Source organism: Otolemur garnettii, unplaced genomic scaffold (genome assembly GCF_000181295.1).
Source record: "Otolemur garnettii isolate 467f Iridium unplaced genomic scaffold, OtoGar3 scaffold00018, whole genome shotgun sequence".
NCBI classification, from domain to species: domain Eukaryota; kingdom Metazoa; phylum Chordata; class Mammalia; order Primates; family Galagidae; genus Otolemur; species Otolemur garnettii.
Genome location: NW_003852413.1, coordinates 672,721 through 693,064, shown reverse-complemented (window position 1 = coordinate 693,064; position 20,344 = coordinate 672,721). Strand labels below are relative to the sequence as shown.

The window sequence follows — 20,344 nt, the reverse complement described above, 5'->3', positions numbered from 1 at the left end:
GTAGAGTGCCGTGGCATTACAGCTCACAGCAACCTCCAACTCCTGGGCTCTAGCGAGTCTCCTGCCTCAGCCTCCCAAGTAGCTGGGACCACAGGTGCCCGCCACAACGCCTGGCTATTTTTTGGTTGCAGCCGTCATTATTGTTGTTTGGCGGGCCCGGGCTGGGGATTTGAACCCGCCACCTTAGGTGTACGTGGCTGGCGCCTTAGCCAGTTGAGCTATAGGCGCCGAGCCGGCAAGAGAATATCTTAAACCCAAGAGTTTGAGGTTGCTGTGAGGTGTGATGCCATGGCACTCTACCCAGGGTGACATAAGGGTTTCTGCAACTCTGCTACAGAGGCGCCACTGAGCAGAGAGGAGGAGGACGGAGGGTGACCAAGCCTCGTGATTTGCGGGACAGGACGGAGTTGCCCACATCCAGGAACCTCCAGCCTCATAGGGATGTGAGATTGGGAGTGGGACATAAAGAGAAAAAACTAGAAATTTCACAGCCAATAAGCTAAGCAAACTGTACGCAGGATCAAGACAAATAAATTCACACGTGGGCACATCACGGTCAAGCCAAGGGGATGAGAAAGACAAAGGACAAAAGGCTCATCAAATACAAGGGATGGTGACACAACAGCTGACCTCCCAGCAGAAACTACAGATACCAGAATACATAAATGACATTTTTACTTTTTTTATTATTTTATTATTATTTTTTGAGACAGAGTTTCATTTTGTGTCCCTGGGTAGAGTGTCATGGTGTCACAGCTCACAACAACCTGAAACTCTTGGGCTCAAGCAATTCTCTTGCCTCAGCCTCCCAAGTAGCTGGGACTACAGGTGCCTGCCACAATGCCTAGCTATTTTTATTTTATTTTTTAACTTTTTAAAAAATTAAGTCAAATACACATAGATCATGAATACATTTATACATATGTAGGGTACAATGTGTTGATTTTCTTTTATACAATCTGACGTGGTTACATCAAACCAATCAACATAGCTTTCACCTCCTTTACTTGATTATTGTGTTAAGACATTTATGTTCTACACTTGGCAGATTTGACTTGTACCCTTGCAATATGCTCCATAGGTGTGGTCCCGCCTTTTACCCTCCCTCTATCAAACCTCCCCCTTCCCTTCCCTTCCCTCTCCATTTCTGCCCTTCATCCTGGGCTATAGTTATGTTCTATGTTTCATAACAAAGTGTGAATAAATATAAGTAGGTTTCATAGAAGTACTGAGTACACTGGATACTTTTTCCTCCATTTTTGAGATACTTTACTCAGGAGAATATGTTCCAGGTCACTGGCTATTTTTAGATCTCAGGTCTCAGTCTTGCTCAGGCTGGTCTTGAACCTGTGGGGCAAGTCCATCTGCCTCAGCCTCCCAGAGTGCTAGGATTACAGGCGTGAGCCACCGCGCCCGGTCATAAATGACATTTCTAAAGGGCTGAAAGGAAAAATTCTATGAACCCAGAATTTGATTTGCTATGAAAATATCTTTTTTAAAAAAGATAAAATAAGAGCATTTTTCAGAAAAATCATTACCAGCTGACCTGTGCTACAAGAAATGCTAAAATGAGGGCTCGGCGCCTGTGGCTCAACCGGCTAAGGCACCAGCCACATACACCTAAGGTGGCGGGTTCGAATCCCCAGCCTGGACCCGCCAAACAACAATGATGGCTGCAACCAAGGAATGGCCAGGCGTTGTGGCGGGCGCCTGTGGTCCCAGCTACTTGGGAGGTGGAGGCAGGAGACTTGCTTGGGCCCAGGAGTTGGAGGTTGCTGTGAGCTGTAATGCCACGGCACTCTACCCAGGGGGACGGCTTGAGGCTCTGTCTCAAAAAAAAAAAAAAAAAAGAAATGCTAAAATGCTAAAAGCAGCTCAGCACCCATAGTACAGTGGTTAAAGTGCTGGCCACATACACCAAGGCTGGCGGGTTCAAACCTGGCCTGGGCCAGCTAAACAATGAGTACAACTGCAACGACAACAACAACAAAAAATAGCTGGGCGCTGTGGCAAGCGCCTGTAGTCCCAGCCACTTGGGATGCTGAGGCAAGAGAATTGCACTGTGAGCTGTGACACTACAGCACTCTACCGAGGAGTGACACAGTGACACTCTGTCTCAAAAAAAAAAAAAAAAAGAAAAGAAAAGAAAGAAAGAAAGAAAGAAAGAAAGAAAGAAAGAAAAAGAAATGCTAAAAGCTAAGGGCTTAGTAAAGCATCCCAAAAATGGGAAAAAAAGTATCCAATGTAGTCAGTACTACTATGAAATCAATATATAACCACCTACACAACCATACGAATGGCAAAATGTAACTATAGTCCATAAAGTAGAAGGGAAGAGGAGAGAGAGGGGTGGGAAGAGGGGATATGGGAGAAGGGAGGGTATTTGGGGGGACCTCACCTAATGTGCCTGATGCAATGGTACATTTCAAAACTATTAAGAAATGAGTATAATTGTGATGTATGTGTTCCTTGGTTCAATGTGCACATTTCACATTGTATTTCGAAGCAGTACCCTGAACCCCATAAATGCATCAATGTACAAAGCTATGATTTAATAAAAAATAATTAATTATTAAAAAATAAAAAATAAAAGCTAGAGGGAAATGATTCCAGCTGAAAACCTGGATCTAGAGGAAAGAAATGACGAATAAATGGGAAATATAAAACACTTGTGTATCTCTTCTTGTTAGTTCCATATGAGTTAATAAATCATTTAAGGAAAAAATGATAATACCACACCATAAGGTGGGGTTTATAACATATTTAGAAGTAAAATATATGACAATGAAACCACAAAGTCAGCTGCATAACCAGAATGGCATTATGCATGGGTTTCACGTCTGTGAAGCAGGGAATCACATACTTTGGCATTTATTCTGATCACTCGGTAGATTCAGCACAACCCAAAACAAAGTCCCTTCAGGCATTTTATAGAAATGAATGAGCTGATTGCAAAATTTATATGGAAATGCAGCTAAAACAATTTTGAATAAGAACAAGACTGACCACCTATTTCCAAGACTTAATTAAGCTGTGGTGTGGAGCCAACGGGGACCTGCAGAGCCATGGTGTCCACAAGAGATCAATGTCCAGAAATGGAACCACAGACATGGTCTGTGGATTTCTGACAAAGGCCTCAGGATCCCCTGACAAGGGAAGACGGTCTCTCCAACAAATAACGTTGGAACCACTGGATCTTCATACACAATAGCAACATTGACCCCTCCCCTCACACTGGATATCCATAGCATTTCAAAATGGATCAGAGGCATAAACATAAAAGCTAAAACCATAAGGTCTCTAGAAATAAATGTAGAAGAAAAATCTCTACAATCTTAGGGTAGGCAAAGATTTCTTAGGCAGGATCCAAAAGCATAAAAAATGAGTACATTCTACTTCACTAAAATTCATAGGTGTTTTTCTCTTCAGAAGATACAGTTAAGAAAATGAAAAGGCAAGCCATACTCTGGGAAATAATACATACAAAGCACACACATGACAAAGGACTTTTGTGCAGACTGTATAAAGAAGCTTGTACACAAGAGGACAGTCCACCTGAAACGCAGGCTAGCCACAGACCATACTTTCCAAAAGAAGATGCTCAGATGTTAAATGGGCACATGGGCAGGTGCTCAGCAGAGAAACGCACATGGAACCCTCATGTTGCCAAAGCAGGCAGTCTTTGAGACGGCTCCATGACCCTGCGTAATCCCTGGGGTATGGCCTGGGCCTAGTGACTCCCTTCCAATGAGCAGACGTGATGGGAAGCCCTCCCAAAATGAGGTTACAAAAAGGCTGGGCTCCACCCAGCTCACCCTCACTCTGCTTGAGGCCGGCTGTGCCATGAGCTGCCCTGTGGAGAGGCCCACGTGTCAAGGAACCTCAGGAGGCCTCGAGCAAACAGCCTGCAGGTCACCAAATCCTGCCATAACTAAGAGCAGAAGCTGAAAGCAGGACCACCCCGTCCGGCCTGAGGTGACTGCAGCCCGGCCAACACTTTCATGGAGCTGCAGGAGAGGCCCTGAGCAGAGGGACCACTAAGCCATGTCCAGGTTCCTGATCTGCAAAAACCAGGAAGGAAAGGATGTTGGCTATATTCAGCCACTAAGTTTTGGAGTGATTTGTTACCCAGTAACAGACAACTACTGTACCACCTGGATGGTTTAAATTTAAGGCAAATGATTCTGAATACTGAGGAAGATGTGCGGTAATAGCTACAGGTTGGCACCACTTACCAGGGCAAGCATAGCCCTGTCTCAGAACCTGGCAATCCTCTCATGTAGATCTAAGCAAGAGGAGTGAAAACTAGCGTCCAAATACGTGGCTGCAAATATCTGGGGCAGCTTTGTCTGCCTAACAGAGGAGCTGTGGGGCAGAGGCCAGGGCAGGGTAAGAGTGAATCCAAAGGGCTCAACTGTGGTAGAGGGAGACTACAACTTTCTGGACAAACACCATGACTGGTGACCCAGAGGGGCAGCAGAGGGAGAAAGGAGGAGGTTTCAGAGTTCAGAAAAGCTAGCATTGTCTTCCAACTGTATCTCGACTTCAAGCAAAGCCAACTTTCTGTCCCTTCATCTGTGGGATGGACCTTGCTGAGCCTCCCTACAGGGCCAAATGCTGATGTCTGTGCAGAGAAAGAAGACACCTTGCTGTGTCCCCAAAGCCATGGGGTCTCAAGTGCCTGTGGGACTATGAGCGAAAGGCAGGAGGCTCGTTTTGCTGGGACATAGCCTCTCCTACCTGACACGCTGTGGCCACTGAGCACCCTGCCCGACTCTGCAGGCTGGGCTCTCTGGGGGCCTATAGAGAGTGCGGCTCTGCTGGGCACAAGTTAATGTCACAGGTGATAACTCTTAGATAAAAGGCTAACCCAGGCTTCTTTTACATTTAATGAACCAGCAAGTAAGCTTTCCACCAGCTCTGATGGCCAAGACGTCCACAGTAACTAAAGTGAGGGTTGATGCTACAGAAGTGCCCTGGCGGAACTGAAGGGCAAGACATTGGCCACTGGAACTGTGTTATCAGCAGTCGGAAGGGTGTTGTCATCTGCCCATGTGGTGGTGAGCCCAGGTCACTTGCCCGGCAAGGCTACCACCAGCACACTAGACTAGGGGCATTTGTGCTGAGGGTGCCCAGGTGCCTGGGACAACACCCTCACCTGGCTCTGCAAACTGAAATATTCAGAACTCAAGAACATGAGCTTTTTGGCTTTTTACTGTCTTCAGTAAAGGACAGTTGTCCTTACCCTCACTGTAGGGTGTAGGGCAGCAGCTGAGGAGCCACAGGTGTGAAATAATCCCCATTTTCTTAATCTTGCACATCTTTCTTCTCATGGGCAGCAAGAGTCCCCAAGTGACATATGACTCCAGCCTGAGCACCAGAAGGTCCCCTGGCACTTAGTCACTACATTTTAGAACCCACGAGATGTCAATAGGCTACACAGAGCTGCACTGGGACACAGGGCAAGGCCTGTGCTGGGGAGGAGTGACTCAGCAGGCCTGGGCTGGCCACTTTGAGTGCTCTAAAGAAAGGCCCCAGTGCCCCAGCTCCTAGGAGTGACCTGTGAGCCTTGGTAGGTCCTGCCAGACAAAAGCATCAGATGGTCCACACCAACAGTGAGATGTGATGGGATCTCAGCCACATGGTATCAGTTCTAGCCCCAGAGAAGCTGCAGACTGTATCACCTACATGGGTGGTCCCTGCCAGTGTCACACGCTGCTGCATGTCTATGTCACACAATGCCACGTGGGAGAATTGGGGCTGTCGGTACAACTCCAGGAGGTGACAACTGGAAAGTCATGCTTGGTCTGCCCTGGACCCCACCCCATGGGCCTCTTCACTTGGCAGATTTTAACCCATTTCCTTTCACTGTTTTAAACTAACTTTGCTGAGTTCTGTAAATCCCCATGGTAAATTGCTGGACCTAAGCGTGGTCTTAGGGACCTGTAAACACAGGACTCTGTATCTTTTTCCATAAAGTTTCTCTGCAAGGAAAAGTCTCAGCCTGCCTCGGGATCTGTCCCTGTCTTGCATCTGCTGGCACCTTCACGCACATGCAGCTGTGAGCCACGTGGTCAAAAGGGAAGCATCTCTGCAGCCTCCTCTAGCCCCCTGTGGCAGGCTTGCTTGGTCACCACACTTAAGTCACCTGAGAATTCTGCTCACTACAGAATGACTTTGTAAAGACTCCTACACAAACTACGTTCCGTGCAGAGCAGAGGGAGGCCCTTCCCCACTTGGGAGCAGAAGCGCCAGGCAGCCAAGCCTCCTGCTGCACAACTGCCTGCAGTGTGAGGAAATGATGGATCTCTCCTCACCTCTTTGCTGAGGAAGGCTGTCCCCTCTCTCCTGGCATGACAATCATGCCTGTGAAAATGTCAATGTATTCCAGAGATGACCTCTCCACCTCCACTTCTGAGCACAGTGCCACATCACAGCTGCTGCAATTGCAAGCCCCTGGGCTCACACAACCCTCCCGCCTTGGCCTCCCAAAGCGCCGAGACCACTGGCTGGAGCCACTGTGCTAGGCTGAGGTTTGTCTCATGACCACATGAATGGCTGTCCATGGGGTAGGAGCCCTGGCTCAGAATTGCCTTCTTCCCATAATCTAATCAGTTTTGTTGGTGACCAAGGGAAGAAAGCTGTGAACTCACATGGGCTGGCTGGGTGGAAGGTACGGGTGGGGACCCATCTCACAGGGAAGGAGCCCACACCTCATGGAGGCGCAGAGCCCACGGGAGCTATTTCCACAGATGAATGAATCGTTATGAACTCAGGGACATGCATGAATTTTATCACATTTGTAAAATGAAATGCATACTTGTCCTTTTCATGGTTACATTTTGAATGTGCCCCCAAAAATAGGCTAAGAGGGACGCTGGTGTCAGGGGCACACCACTGGCCGTGTTTACATCTTAGCAGGTACAGCTGGAAACCAAGTCAACTCTACCACCATGGCTGCTGGCCTACAGTGGGCCTCAATCCTGACCTGCAAACAGCCCTCTGGTCTGGCCAAGCTGCTACCAGCCACGGAGAATGCTGTGCCCAGGGGCCACTCAGCAGTGATGGCAGCACTGTGGGACCAAGGCAGACACCCCAGCAGGCAAATGATGCTGAACTGTGCCCAGGGTTCCCTGGGCCAGGGCGTGGGCTGAGGCTCGGAAGGCCACAGCAGGGATCTCCTAGCCTCAAATCCTCCCAGGACCTGGGCTTATGGGATAGGACAATTTATTTGCTCGGCAAATGCTCACTGGGCACCATAAGACCCAGGGACACAGGTGCCAAAGCTGGCACCCTGGGCACATAGTTATCATCCTCAGTTCAACGAGGGTGTCCAAATACTGACTTTAGGGGGGCACTGTCTAATCTTAGTTGGCTGAGTCCCTCTGAGAAGGGGGTGCAGGTTGGACCCCCACACTACTAGGGTGACACACACCCCACAGGCAGGCAGGCTCTGGGGCCAGTGGCAGCATGGGCCACAGACACCAGCCTCCTGGGGTTAGGACCAGCCATGGACCCAGCAGACCCTCATCCCCAAGCAGACACCAAGCTAGCCATGACACAGCAGCACTGAGTGGGACCCACCCCACACCCACAGTGGTCTGTGGACCATCTCCCACTCCAAGCCCTGCCAGCCACTCTGCCTACCTGCTCTGGGCTCCACTGTCCTGTTGGCTCCCTCCTCCATGAACACAAACCGCCCTCCGCCAAAGTCCTCCTGGTAGTCGGAGAGGTATAGCAGCGAGGTGTAGTCGAAGGAGCCATAGGTCACCTGCGGGGCAAGGTCAGGAAGGAGTGGGTCAGACTGTCCTGACACCCTGCAGGAGCAAGGCTCTCACATGAGGCTCGGACACATGTGCTCCTTATCTCCAGAGAAGGGGTCACTCCATTACACCCTCAGAGAAACCGGTTGAGCCCACAACCTTATGAGTCTTTCCTAGGATTTCCCCTGCAGCATAATGTCCAAACCACTGTGAATGTTCTGCAAAGGCTGCATGTGTGGGCAGGGAGGACACTGGGCTAGCTCCCACCATGGTGCCTGCAGTGTCCACAGGCACCTCAGCCTTCACTGTCAGCACAAGGGGACTAGGGGCAGCAGTAAGGTGGTTTTACTTATTTCCTCAGATGTGGGACAATCACACACATTCTTTTTTTTGCAGTTTTTGGCTGGGGCTGGGTTTGAACCTGTCACCTCTGACATATGAAGCCAGCACCCTACTCCTGTGAGCCACAGGGGCCACCCAATCACACACATTCTTAAAAGCCACGTGTGGTAAAAAGCAACATAAAATTCACCATCTGAACAATTTTTAAGCATAGTTCAGGGGCATGAGGCACACCCACATCACTGTGCAGCCCCTCCTTCCTCCTCTTCCCCTGAAGCTGCTCCACAGAACGCGCCCTGCCCCTCACTGTTCCTCTGTCTCCATGAAGGTGACTCCTCCAGGGCCTGCTATAGTGGGTCACACATGGTGAGCGCACCCAGTGACTGCTGACCCTACTCACTCCGTGTCTGGGCCACCCTGCTCTTCCCCACCCTCGTGGGCCACCCACCAGGGTACCTGCTGGGGAGGGGCTGCTGGGAAGGGTGGGAGACACACACAACTGTTTGCCTTTTTGTAAGTTTTTCACTTTTAAATTCTGTAGGGTGCATTGGCTTCTTCAAAACAATCACACGTAAGCTGAAGCACACTGGTGGACCTCATAACAAGACAGCTGCCCCCAGGAACAGCGTGAAAATCGCCCAAGCCTTACACAGTTCTGGTTCCCTGAAGCAAACATCTTTGCTAGTTAGAAAAACACAAACCACATAGCTCAGTGGGTAGGGAGCTGGCTACATTCGGCTGGGTGAGCCCCTCTGCTCACCCACGGGGAACATGACACAGGCCACGTGCCACAAGGCCTTGTGACTACACTGTCTGAAGGACAAAGGCCCTCAGCCGGCCCTTCCCCCAAATTGCCTCCTCCCTTGCACTGGCATCTCAGCACTGCTGACTTCCCACAACACATCCAAGTCACTGCCAGCTGCTCCTCACTGGGGAGTTGAGGCAGAACACCTCCCACACCACTGGCACCTGGGCACCTTCCTCAGGGCATCTGGCCATTCTGCAAGACTCAAGAGACACACGGCTAAGGAACAACTGGCCCTCAGGACTTTGCATCAGGAGGTGGAGGCAGACAAGGGCCCTTCAGACTGTGCCAAGAATTCATGGGGCAAATCCTAGGTGGAGAGGTGAGTTGGAGTTTGACTCTGTCTTAAATGCACTGAGGTGATGCAGGACTGCCAGCACACCACCCACCCACCAGGCAGATCCATCTGACTGTCCCAGATGCACTGAGGAGATGCAGGATTGCCAGTACATCACTCGCCAGCGGGCAGATCCATCTCCCTCTCAAAACAGGTAACAGGATCACCACATGTTAAAGTAAATATCTACTTTATAAACAATCCACAAGTCAAAGAAGAAATTACAATGGGGGAATAGAAAGTATGTTTAATTAAATTATTTTCTTTTCAGAGATAGAATCTTTCTCTGTTGCCCGGGGTAGAGTGCCCTGGTTCCACAGCTCACAGCAACCTCAAACTCCTGGGTTCAAGCAATCTTCCTGCCTCAGCCTCCCCAGTAGCTGGAACTACAGGTGCCTGCTACAAAGCCTGGCTAGGTTTTTCTTTTTTTAGTAGAGATGGGGTCTCATTCTTGCTCAGGATGGTCTGGAACCCCTGAGCTCTGGTTATCCTCCTGCCTCAGCCTCCTAGAGTGCTGTTTTTACTGGTATGAGCCACCATGCCTGACCTTAATTTAATTTAATGACATTTAATTGAATGATTATGAAAGTAGTACATACTTGGATGTAATACTAGCTGTATCCAATACAGAAACTTGGATGCAGCTAGACCTGTGCTCAGAAGCATACTTATGATCTTGCTTAGGGAAACTGGGGGAGACACAGGCCTCCTCTATAGGCCTCAGAGACCACACATGGTCCCTAGAAATGTCCCACTTAGAAACCACATCCTTGCCAACCACCCACAACAACCGCAAAGGGCTTGTACTGTCCCCTTCCCATCTCCTGTGCCCCACTGGGCCACATCCATCCTCCTGACCATATGACACAGCAGGCCCAGAGCAGCAAACCAGCTGTGTGTCCAGAGCCCTGCAGGCTGCTGGTGACCATGGTCCCTATGGCACACAGCCTTGCAGAAACTCCAACTCTCTAGGGCGTGACCTGCTCCTCAGTGGAGCTGAGATGGTCATGACTAAGAAGCCCAGTCTACAAATCTTTCTGGCTATTTTTCACTTTACGTTGTCTTTTCCAGCTTTAGAGACAGAAGATGAAGCTGAGTTGAAGCTCAGTGGCCACCAGTCACCAGTCACCTGCAGACACATTCCTCAGGCCACAGCTCCAGGAAGCCTCCTCCCCATCTCCCAAGACCTGGGGCCATGCTGAGACAGCTAGGAAGGCACAGCAGGGATACCTGCCTCTCCTGCCCACAGTTTGGGTGGGGAGAGAGTTTCAACCACAAACAATAAAGAACATTGATTAGGAGTGACTGGCTGGACTGGTGGAGAAACCTCCAGGGCAGGAGCTGCTCCAGCATCAGGGCAGGAGGCAAAGAAAAGGTAAGATGGAAAGAGCAGCAGGAGGCCTCCAGCAGCAGGTGGAGCCCAGGGCCAGGAGAGTCACAGATGTGCTGCAGGGCTGCGAACTGCCTGCTCACAGGGGTACTCAAAGAGTTATCAAGGCCAGGTGTAAATCAGAGGCATGATGGGGACAATCCCCCCCCCCACCGACTTTTTGTACTGTGGGAGAACTCAGCTACTTTTTCTTACTGCCATCACATGAGGAACAAACTTTACTTCTCGTACTGTATTAACTAGGTTCATAATGTCCCCTAACGCCTCGGAAAGGAAAATACCTAAAATGCTAAAATTGCAAACATTGCACACAGAGGCTGCAAGTCCCTAAAATGCAGCCAGTAGGAAGCCATGGACCATGGGAGGAGGAGTAACACACCCTTGCTGGGTGCAGCTTGGAGCTGGCGCCTGCTTCACCCTCTGTACCCACCTTGTCCCCTGTCCACCTCGTCCTCTGTGCCCACCTCGTCCCATGTGCCTACCTTGTCCCCTGCCCACCTTGTTCCCTGCACCCTCCTCATTCCCTGCCCTCCTCATCCCCTGTGCCTTCCTCATCCTCTGCCCACCTTGTCCCCTGCAGACTTCGTCCCCTGAGCCCTCCTCATCCCCTGCACCCACTGTGTCCACATGCTCACCTTGTCTACGTGTGCATGCCAGTACTCATCGTGAGCTGTCTGTGCTTCTGTGCTATTTATGCGGGAGAAGAACGTGGGCTTCGTCAGGTATAGTGAGGATGAGCTGATGCCAAAAGCCTCAGCAATCGTGAGCTGCACCCTCCGCCGCACATCCCTGCAAAAGACACAAGGGTTACTGGAGGCAGCTGTGCCCAGAGGGGAGATGTGTGGGATACTGGGGGTAGCTGTGCCCAGAGGGGAGACAGAACTAATTCTGTGTGGGTCCCTGAGCACTTGCAGAAAGTCACAGGCTGGGGGTGGCAGCAGGCGAACAGGCAGGCACATGGCATACCTGAAGGCATGACCACAACCCTGATACTCAGGGGATCATCAGAGCAGAGCACCCTTGGGTCACATGTCCTGGGCAGTGGAGAGCCCTGGAGGAAAGATGAAGGATGTGCCTAGGGCAGGCGTGGCACAGGAATCTACCACCACTGTGGACACTAATGTGGTGAATCAAGCCCCAGGTATGCAGCTGTGCAGACACAGGAAGAAAGGAGGGGCCTATGGGCACAGGCTGGGGAATGTGGGATGGAGGATACAGACGGCACGTGGGGTGTGGGAGTGCAGAGGATGCAGGGGCTCAGAGGATGGTGGGCGTGGACTGTCCATCTGTGTTGGGGTCAAGGGGACCCCTCACCTCAAGGACCCCAGTGTACCCTGAAGCAGCAGCTGTGACATGGATGGTCTGGATGCCCCAAGGTGGGTGTCTGGGCATGGGGGCCACTACCAGGTCCCCTGAACACCTGGCTCATTCACCCTCAGCTCAACATGGGCTTGTCCAGCAGAACTTTTAAAGCCATTGCCTTTACGAAAACAACTAAAACTCAGAAGTGTTTTGTCCTATGTGTTTTCTCTGAGCTGACTTTATATGCCCATTAAATAAGAAGCAAGCTCCTCCTGCAGCCTGCCGTGACTAGACGTGTGTCCTAACAACATTTTGGCTTGCAAACCAGCCTTTCTTGAGTTTGTTCAATGAGAATTCACCTGAGAGTCCCAGCCCTCAAGCTGGTGTGTCCCACCCATCCCTGTCCACTTCGTCCTTCTCGTCCCCTTTACTACTCACCGGTATAACTGGAAGTCCTCTTCTGAGAAGATACTTTGTATTTTATCCCCAAAGTATCTGGGAAAAAATAAAGAGTTTTAACACATGCAACATTTTATTAATCTTTTCCTTGTTTCCTTTAAATTTAGTCACGCCTCAAGCTAACCAGCAAATTGGAGTCCAGGTCATCTCAGAGTTACCCTCTCTTCTGGAGGCAGTTGTATCATAAGTAGGGACAGCAGGTGGCAGAAACGGGCTGACCGAGGCCGGGGCATCCCTTTACTTCTGCACGGAGCACCAGGGCTCCTGGGGTTGTGCCTGACCTGTGCCCTCGAGTCCACCTGCCTGCCTCTGCTGCCTATTCCTCCAGCTCCCTTCCTTGGCCTTGAGGCAGGTCCTGGGTTCTGAGAAGCCACAGAAACATAACACCAGGCCCTGCCCAAAGCTTCCTGAACAAGGTGCCACCCCTGTCTCGCAGTTCTCTATCTCAGCAATGAGCCCAACACAGGGGCTCAGGCGGACATTGTGGCTTTCTGGGGCCTGAAGCTGCTCCTATCCAAGGCAGCCCCTTCAGTGTCTACCACTAAGAAATAACAGCAAGCTCACTCAGCATTCACACGCAGCCGGGGCTTTCGCCATCCAGCCTCTCACCTATACAGGTTCACAAAGTGCTTTCCGACAGACAGGGCTCCTGAGTGCAAGTCCAGAATGGAAGCCTGGAAGAGAGTTGAGTAAACTGCAAGGCTGCGACCACGGGCAATGGTCACCAAGACCATGCTGTTCACACCCTGGGCCCGACTTTTTCAAAGCCCTGCCTGGCATGCACCACCTCCTGACTCACCAGCCTGATGTGCTGAGGACAGCCCTGATGTTTCTTCAAGTGCATCTGTGGTCTGCTCGGGGGTGGCAAGCCACTGTCCCCACCTCCCTCCGTCTTGTCTACCCAGCTCTGTGGAGGTAAAACTAGCAAAGGTATACCCCAGATGTTCCTAGCTCAGTCTGAGGACCTCCGGGGCAGGCACACACCCAGGTCCACATCACATCCAGCTGATAACATGCTCATCACCCCAATTTCCTTGTACTCCATGATCCCTAACCCTTGGGATCTGCCTCTGTCATAAGAGACCAGTTTATGGCATCTGGAATTTTAGGGAGATGGGCTCTAAAGAGCAGGGTGTGCCCTCTTGGTCTGGTGCCCTTCACTCAAGTTGCCGTGTGCCTTGATTCCACGTTCCACTTTACTGCCAAGGTGTGTCTCCACGTGGCTTGGCCACAGGTGTCCAGCCCGCACCTGTGGACGGTCATGTGGGCGGTGCCAGAGGCGCTCTGTGGATACTGGTTACGAGCGCTGTGGACGTATGCTTATTCCTTTTTTTTTTTTCATGCTTAAAGGCAAATGTATTCAGTTCCTTTCCATGCAGCACATAATCAACTATGTGCATATTTATTTTCCAAATCAACAGTTTGAGACAACCTTTGAGGATCCACTCATCCTCTGTAGTGAACCATCTTGCAACATGATCTGGTAAGAATCTTGTGTAGAAGGACAAGGAACATTCTTGCTGACCTACAGATTGGCAAAGTGGAGGAGTGTACTAGGAGGAGAGCTAATGTCTCTATTGTCTCTTCTGCCACCACAAAGTTCATGGTAGGGCTGTATTTATTAACTTGTACCAACAGATGCCTAGAGAAGCCATTCAGAATTGCTGTGGCAGGGAAGAAGGCATGGGAGAAGAGGAAGAAGAGAGACTTGGTGTCCTACAATGGAGCGTAGAGGCTGCTGGCTGGAAAAACCAGCCACAATGGAAGTGAAGTCATTCTTCTTAGGATGCCATGCCAAGCAGGAAGCCTCTGAAACATCCCCCAGTCACTAGAACATTCTTCTTCACAAATTACACCATCTCCTCAGCTTTGCTCTTGACCTCAGTAGGTATCTGGTTGCTCTTATGAATCTTCAGCTGTTCTTTGGCTTTCTTCAAGTCCTTCTCTACTCGCTGCCAGTCAACTTTGATATACCCAGTATGGTTTGCAAGCTGAAGAAGAAAAAATCCACCTCCCACAGCTGTTGCAACCAACTTTCCAACCTTCTGGAATATGAACCCTATACACCAGTAACCATCCAGTAACATCTCCAAATAACAGCTGGGTTGCCACACTATGCTTTTCAGCTAAAGGCCCAGACTCCTGCCCAAACAGTGTGTACCACCATGGCTGCTTTTTAGCAAACTCTGCAAGGTCCAGCGACTCAAAATTTCCCTCAAAGTTTCCTTGACCAGACATGGCCATTTTGGTGAGTCCGTTACATGAGGATACTTGCAAAGGATCTACAACGTATGCTTATTTCTCTCGGGTAAATACTATCAGTGGAATTGCTGGGTCATAACTTTTTATTTCTTTCCTCTTTTGCTTCTATTTGAGACAAGGTCTCGCTCTCTCACCCGGACTGGAGTGCAGTGGCATGATCACAGCTCACTACAGCCTCTAGCTCCCAGTCATAACTCTGTAAGGAACTGCCGAAAAATGTTCTGCCGCTGACCACTCGCCTCTAAGTCTAAGTCTTTCCCCACATCTGGGAGGAAGTGGCCACCAGCACAGACCATTTTCACTCCGTCTGTGACCCCTCAGGAGCCACTACCACTGTCCCTTCCTCAATGTTGCAATGATTAGCTCAGGGCTACAAACTTAATTTGGAATCAAAAAATGTTAACTGAGCTTAAAGGCATTAAAGCAGCTAATTCAGTGCTGGACAGCTTCCCAAGTGGGTACTGAAGAAAGAGCAGAAGACAAATCCATGCAAAAAGAGGTTTTTGGTAAATAGTCCCCCATACTAAAGCAAACTGAAACAAAAAAAGGAACTTCATTTTTTCAGAACTTAAGAGAAAAGAGTTTGTAGAATGTTACACAGATAGTCATTGAAATACTTAGAAATTCTAGAAAAGTCTATAAATTCATCTTCCTTGAAGATTCAAAATGATCACCCAGAGAGGAACAGATCTTCAAAAAATTCCATATAAGCTGGGCACCATGGCTCTCGCTGTAGTCCTAGCCCTCTAGGAGGCTGAGGTGGCTGGATCACTTCAGCTCAGGAGTTCGAGACCACCCTGAGCAAGAGCATGACCCCCATCTCTACTAGAAATAGAAAAATTAGCCAGGTGTTGTCGTGGTGCCTATAGTGCTAGGGAGGCTGAGGCAGGATTGCTTGAGCCCAGGAGTGTGAGGCTACAGTGACCTGTGATGACGCCACCACACTCTAAACTGGGTGACACAGTGAGACCTTGTCAAAAAAAAAATGCCAGTACTAAGCAAGAAAAGAATCTTGAGAAAACTACATTTGAATCCAGTTGAATCCTTAGTGAACCAATGAAGGTTCCAGCGGCCACCTGCCAAGAGGAGGAACCACAGCGGTGCGGCACCTGGTGAGATTCGGCTGCTATCACACAGACTCGGGGCTCAAACCAACTCAAGTCTATTCTCCCACAGCTCCAGAGGTCAGAAGTCCGAAGCCAAGGTGTCTCGGGGCTGCACTCCCTCCACAGGATCCCGGAGGACGCTTCCTGCCTCTTGCAGCTCTTGGGGCCCAGGCATTCCTTGGTTTGTGGCTGTGTCATCCCAATCTCTGCCTCCATTTCCACATGTCCCTTTTCTTCCAAATCTTCCCCACCTCTGCCTTATAAGGATGCTTACAGGATTTAGGGCCCACCCTGACAATCCAGAGTGATCTCATCCTAAGAGGCTTCACTAGATAGAGTGTGTTCACAGATTCTGGGTGGACTCATCTTCTGAGGCCACTGCTGAGCCCCTCAAGCCTCACTGGGCATGTGTAGCAGCCTCCAGCTTGGGTTCTCAGGCACCTCCTATCTCCTCACTTGGCTCCTATTTCCCACCTCTGCCACTCCCATGTGACCCGAAGCCACATGAAGAGACACTACGAATGTCTAAGGACACTTTCTTCCCAAGAAGGGAGCGTGTCAGGGCCTCAGAGTGTGTGTCAGGGTGTGCTGTGGTAGGTGCTGGAAACATCACGGCCCCTGAGGCCCTGCCCACTGGCCCTGCCCCCTCCCAACCGCTGGTAAGAGCAACGTTAAAGGTAAAAGGAAAACAGAAGTAGGAACCACATTCAACTCACCCCTCCGTCAGACCCTCCCAGGGAGAGCCCCTTCTCAGCTATGCTGTGGGGGGAAATAATATAAAATCAGAATTTATCATAGTTACTGGAATTATCTATAATGTATCTAGGCAAAATACCAGTCAGCATAATTAAAGTAATGTAATAAATTATTAACATGGATGAGGTAAACAAATGTTTAGACTGAAGGACTCAACTTTCCAAATTAAGTGGGTGACTCAGTGTAGAAATAGCAGGGCTCAGTGTTTCATCTTTATCACCAAGATGCTGTGTGTGCAGTGTGAGAAGCAGCCTCGGGGGCATTCTGGGGCCAGCTGAACTGCTCGGAGGGGGACAACAGAGGACCCTGTAGAGGGGCAGGCTCCCTGCGGGAGTCTCGGGGCAGACATGGGGCTGAGAGGACAGTCCACATGCTTCAAGTCTAAACATCTAGTCCAAAAATCAAAGCTTTCTTTTTAAAATCTCAACATGGAAATACCCAGTGCAGCTGCTCCTATAAGCCCCTTGGGCTGCCCAAGTCATGCCCCCGACCAGCATCTGAGCTTACACTGGCATATTCCATGGCTCAGTGAGTACTGTGTTTCCACAATGGGTATGTGGGGCTCCCGAGATCACTGTGGGGATAGCACCCTCCCCAGACGAGGCCAGGCCTGGGGAGGATCTGCCAGCAACACATCTCTGAGGGTGGTGGCCCTTCCTCCTCGAAATTGGAAAAATCTAACTGTTGCCTTTGAAAGCACAGGAGGAAATTCTTAAGGAATTGTAATGACATCTTCCAAATTACTTTTTCATGGTGACACCAATAGCTCAGTGGGTAGGGTGCTGGCCACATACATCGAGGTGGTGGGTTCAAACCGAGCCCAGGCCAACTAAAATAATGCAACTGCAACAACAACAACAAAAGAAATAGCCAGGCATTGTGGCAGGCGCCTATAGTCCCAGCTACTTGGGAGGCTGAGGCAAGAGAATCATTTAAACCCAAGAGTTTGAGGTTGCTATGAGCTGTGACACCACGGCACTCTAGCAAGGGTGACATACTGAGACTCCGTCTCAAACACACAAACAAACAAACAAAAAACAAATCATTTTTTCAGCAGTAATTCTCTGCTTCCTGCCCCCAGGTCCACATTCCCCTTTGTTTGTTTAAATGTGACCAATGAACACCCTGGGACAAGGCACTCAGAGACGGGCAGTTACCTGCGAATCTGTTCTGCTTCCTCCCTGGTGATGACGACATCGGTGACGCCTCTGCCACACTTCCTGGGGGTGCAGCCTGAAGGAGCAATAGTCAGAGTAAAACGTTAACTTCCAAAGCCATCTGTCAATGGTCTGCCCCAGGAATAGTGGTGTTTGGGGAGGCAGGGCTAGCAGGGTCCTTCCACAGGATTGGGGCAGCCAGTGTGGCTGACACACCCATGTGAGCTTGAATCTTAGAGCTTACAGTGACTGTGCAGCCAGCATGTGCCTATGTGGGGTCTCTGGAGCTCATGCCTCACTGGGTGTCCTGATAGGCTAATCTGGAGCATGTGCTGCTGCTCCCATCCCCTGGGAGAGCCTCTGAAGCACCCCAGACATGGCACTGACACGTTCTTGGACCATCACAGCCTGCAGGTCCATGTACTCATCAGTGCTAGGCAGGAAATCCTCTGAGAATGAGCAAAGCTGAGCTTGCAACTCCAGTCTCAGCCCTAATACTGTCACGGTGGGGAGTCTAATCCCTTGTCAGTAACTGATGGGTGAAGAAGACAAAATCAGTGAGGACACGGGGTCTGTGCCTCTAAGGATGGATTTGGAGGAGAACCTGGAACTCTGCACACGGCTTTTACACATGTCCTTTCAAGATAGGAAACAAAAACCAAAACAGGTCACTATTAGGCCACAGAAAAAGCCTGAGCCAACTTCAAAGAATCTCTGGAACGTGGATCATATTACCCAACCCAACTGCAGTGCAAGCAGGCTGGAGATCCATTTTTTTTTTTTTTTTTTAGAAACAGAGTCTCACTTTGTCACCTTTAGTAGAGTGCCGTAACGTCATAGCTCACAGCAACCTCTAGCTCTTGGGCTTAGGTGATTCTCTTGCCTCAGCCTCCCAAGTAGCTGGGACTACAGGTGCACACCACAATGCCCAGCTATTTTTTGTTGCAGTTTGGCTAGGACAGTTTTGAACCCACCACCCTCAGTATATGGGGCCTACACTCTACTCACTGAGCCACAGGTGCCGCCCTGGAGATCCATTTTTTAAAAGAGAGAACTGGTCCCAGTGGCTCACACCTACTATCCCAGCACTTTGGGAGGCTAAGGCAGGAGGATGACTTGAGGCCAGGAGATTGAGCCCAACCTGGTCAACATAGTGAGACCCCGTCTCTACAAAAATACAAAACTTAGTCAGGCATTGTGGTGGCACCTGTAGTCCCAGCTACTTGGGAGGCTGAAGCATAGGGATCACTTGAGCCCATGAGTTGGAGGCTGCTGTGACCTAGGATTGCACCACAGCATTCCATCCTCAGAGACATAATGACATCCTAAGTAAGAGCCTGTCTCAAAAAAAAAAAAAGTTTCCATATAACTCATGGGTTAAAAAATAATACTAGAAAATACTTATAAAATGATAATGAAAGCACCTTATGTCAAGATGGTGGGGAATCTGAAATTCGCTTTCATGTACACTGAGACCACAGTAGCAACTGGACTGGGTTCACCGTGAAACAACTGAAAACCAGACGGAATATATGAGACCTCAGTCCCTAAGGCTTCAGACATCAGGCAAGGAAGGACAAAGACTCTGAGAGAAGGAAATGAGTGAGTTGAACCTCATGGCTGACCCAGAAGGGAGGGACATGGACAGAAAGGACAGAGCAGCCGACAACAACACAGGGGCTCCCTTGGGTCTCAGCAGAGCACACAGGACAAGACCAGGGGTTGAGAAAAAGAACTGTGACAAAAGGGTCAGAGTGGACAGGTCAGAGCGCTCACACAGTAGGGACCAGCCTGTGCCCACCAGACAGACGTGGTCAGACTCAGTAGGGGAACTACCCTTACACGCGGCTCTGGTGTCCCATGACAAAGCTTAAAAGCAAGTCCTGAAGGGTCTCACTTGGTCCCAAGTGACATGTCTATGGCCCAGAGCAAAATGAAAAGATGAAAACACCCAGTGCCCAGGAAGGTAAATCCACACCCCAGCTGAAACCACCAGGGACACAGGAAGCTAGAAATCAGGGCTCAGGATGAAAGGACGTGCCCACCAAAAGCAGGAGGAGGCATCAGTGGGGCCGTGTGGACAGTGGGCTCCAGCAGACCACATAGTGTGTATCACCTTGAAGAGGCAAGAACATGGCTCTGGGCAGCATGATGGGCTGTGAACGGCTGGCAGCGTCAGGGCACAGGGGCAGGTGGCGCCTCACCTCATAAGCAGCTATGACTAACGAGGGGCCACGTGACAGGACCAGCAACAGCCTAGAGCCCAGCTCAGTCCTCATCTGAGGCTTTAATGCATCCAAAGTATTTCTATTTTATTGTTTTTAGGGACATGGTCTCACTCTGCTGTCCAGACTGGACTGCTGTGCTGCAACTACAGCTCACTGTAGCCTCAAACTCTGGGTTCAAACCATCTTCCCACCTCTGCTTCCTGAGTAGCTGGGATGACAGGTGTCATCCATTGTGTCCACAATGGACAGGTGTGAGCCATTGTGCCCATCCCCCAACTATTTGTTATTATAAAATATATATAACACGAAATTTACAATTTCAATCATTTTTAAGTGTATAGTTCTGGGTAGTGAGCAAATTTACCACCAGTTTCCCAAGTAAAATCCCAAACACGTTAAACTCTAGCCTTTCTCTCCTTCACTCTATTTTTTTTTTT

At 49.8% G+C, this 20,344-nt stretch overlaps 1 protein-coding gene and 1 pseudogene across 1 annotated transcript in view; both read right to left on the bottom strand.

Moving 5' to 3' along the window:
• The window catches only part of OGFOD3 (2-oxoglutarate and iron dependent oxygenase domain containing 3), a 28,648-nt gene that overhangs the window by 2,161 nt on the left and 6,143 nt on the right, over positions 1-20,344 (bottom strand). Inside the window, exons 3-8 of the mRNA XM_003786041.2 lie at positions 17,680-17,755; positions 16,483-16,525; positions 13,008-13,072; positions 12,378-12,434; positions 11,273-11,426; positions 7,648-7,771 (exon numbers count right to left, since the gene is read on the bottom strand). Of these exons, the coding sequence (XP_003786089.1) occupies positions 7,648-7,771; positions 11,273-11,426; positions 12,378-12,434; positions 13,008-13,072; positions 16,483-16,525; positions 17,680-17,755 (519 nt within the window). The remainder of the gene's footprint in view (positions 1-7,647; positions 7,772-11,272; positions 11,427-12,377; positions 12,435-13,007; positions 13,073-16,482; positions 16,526-17,679; positions 17,756-20,344) is intronic.
• On the bottom strand, positions 14,068-14,675 carry LOC105886680 (annotated as a pseudogene).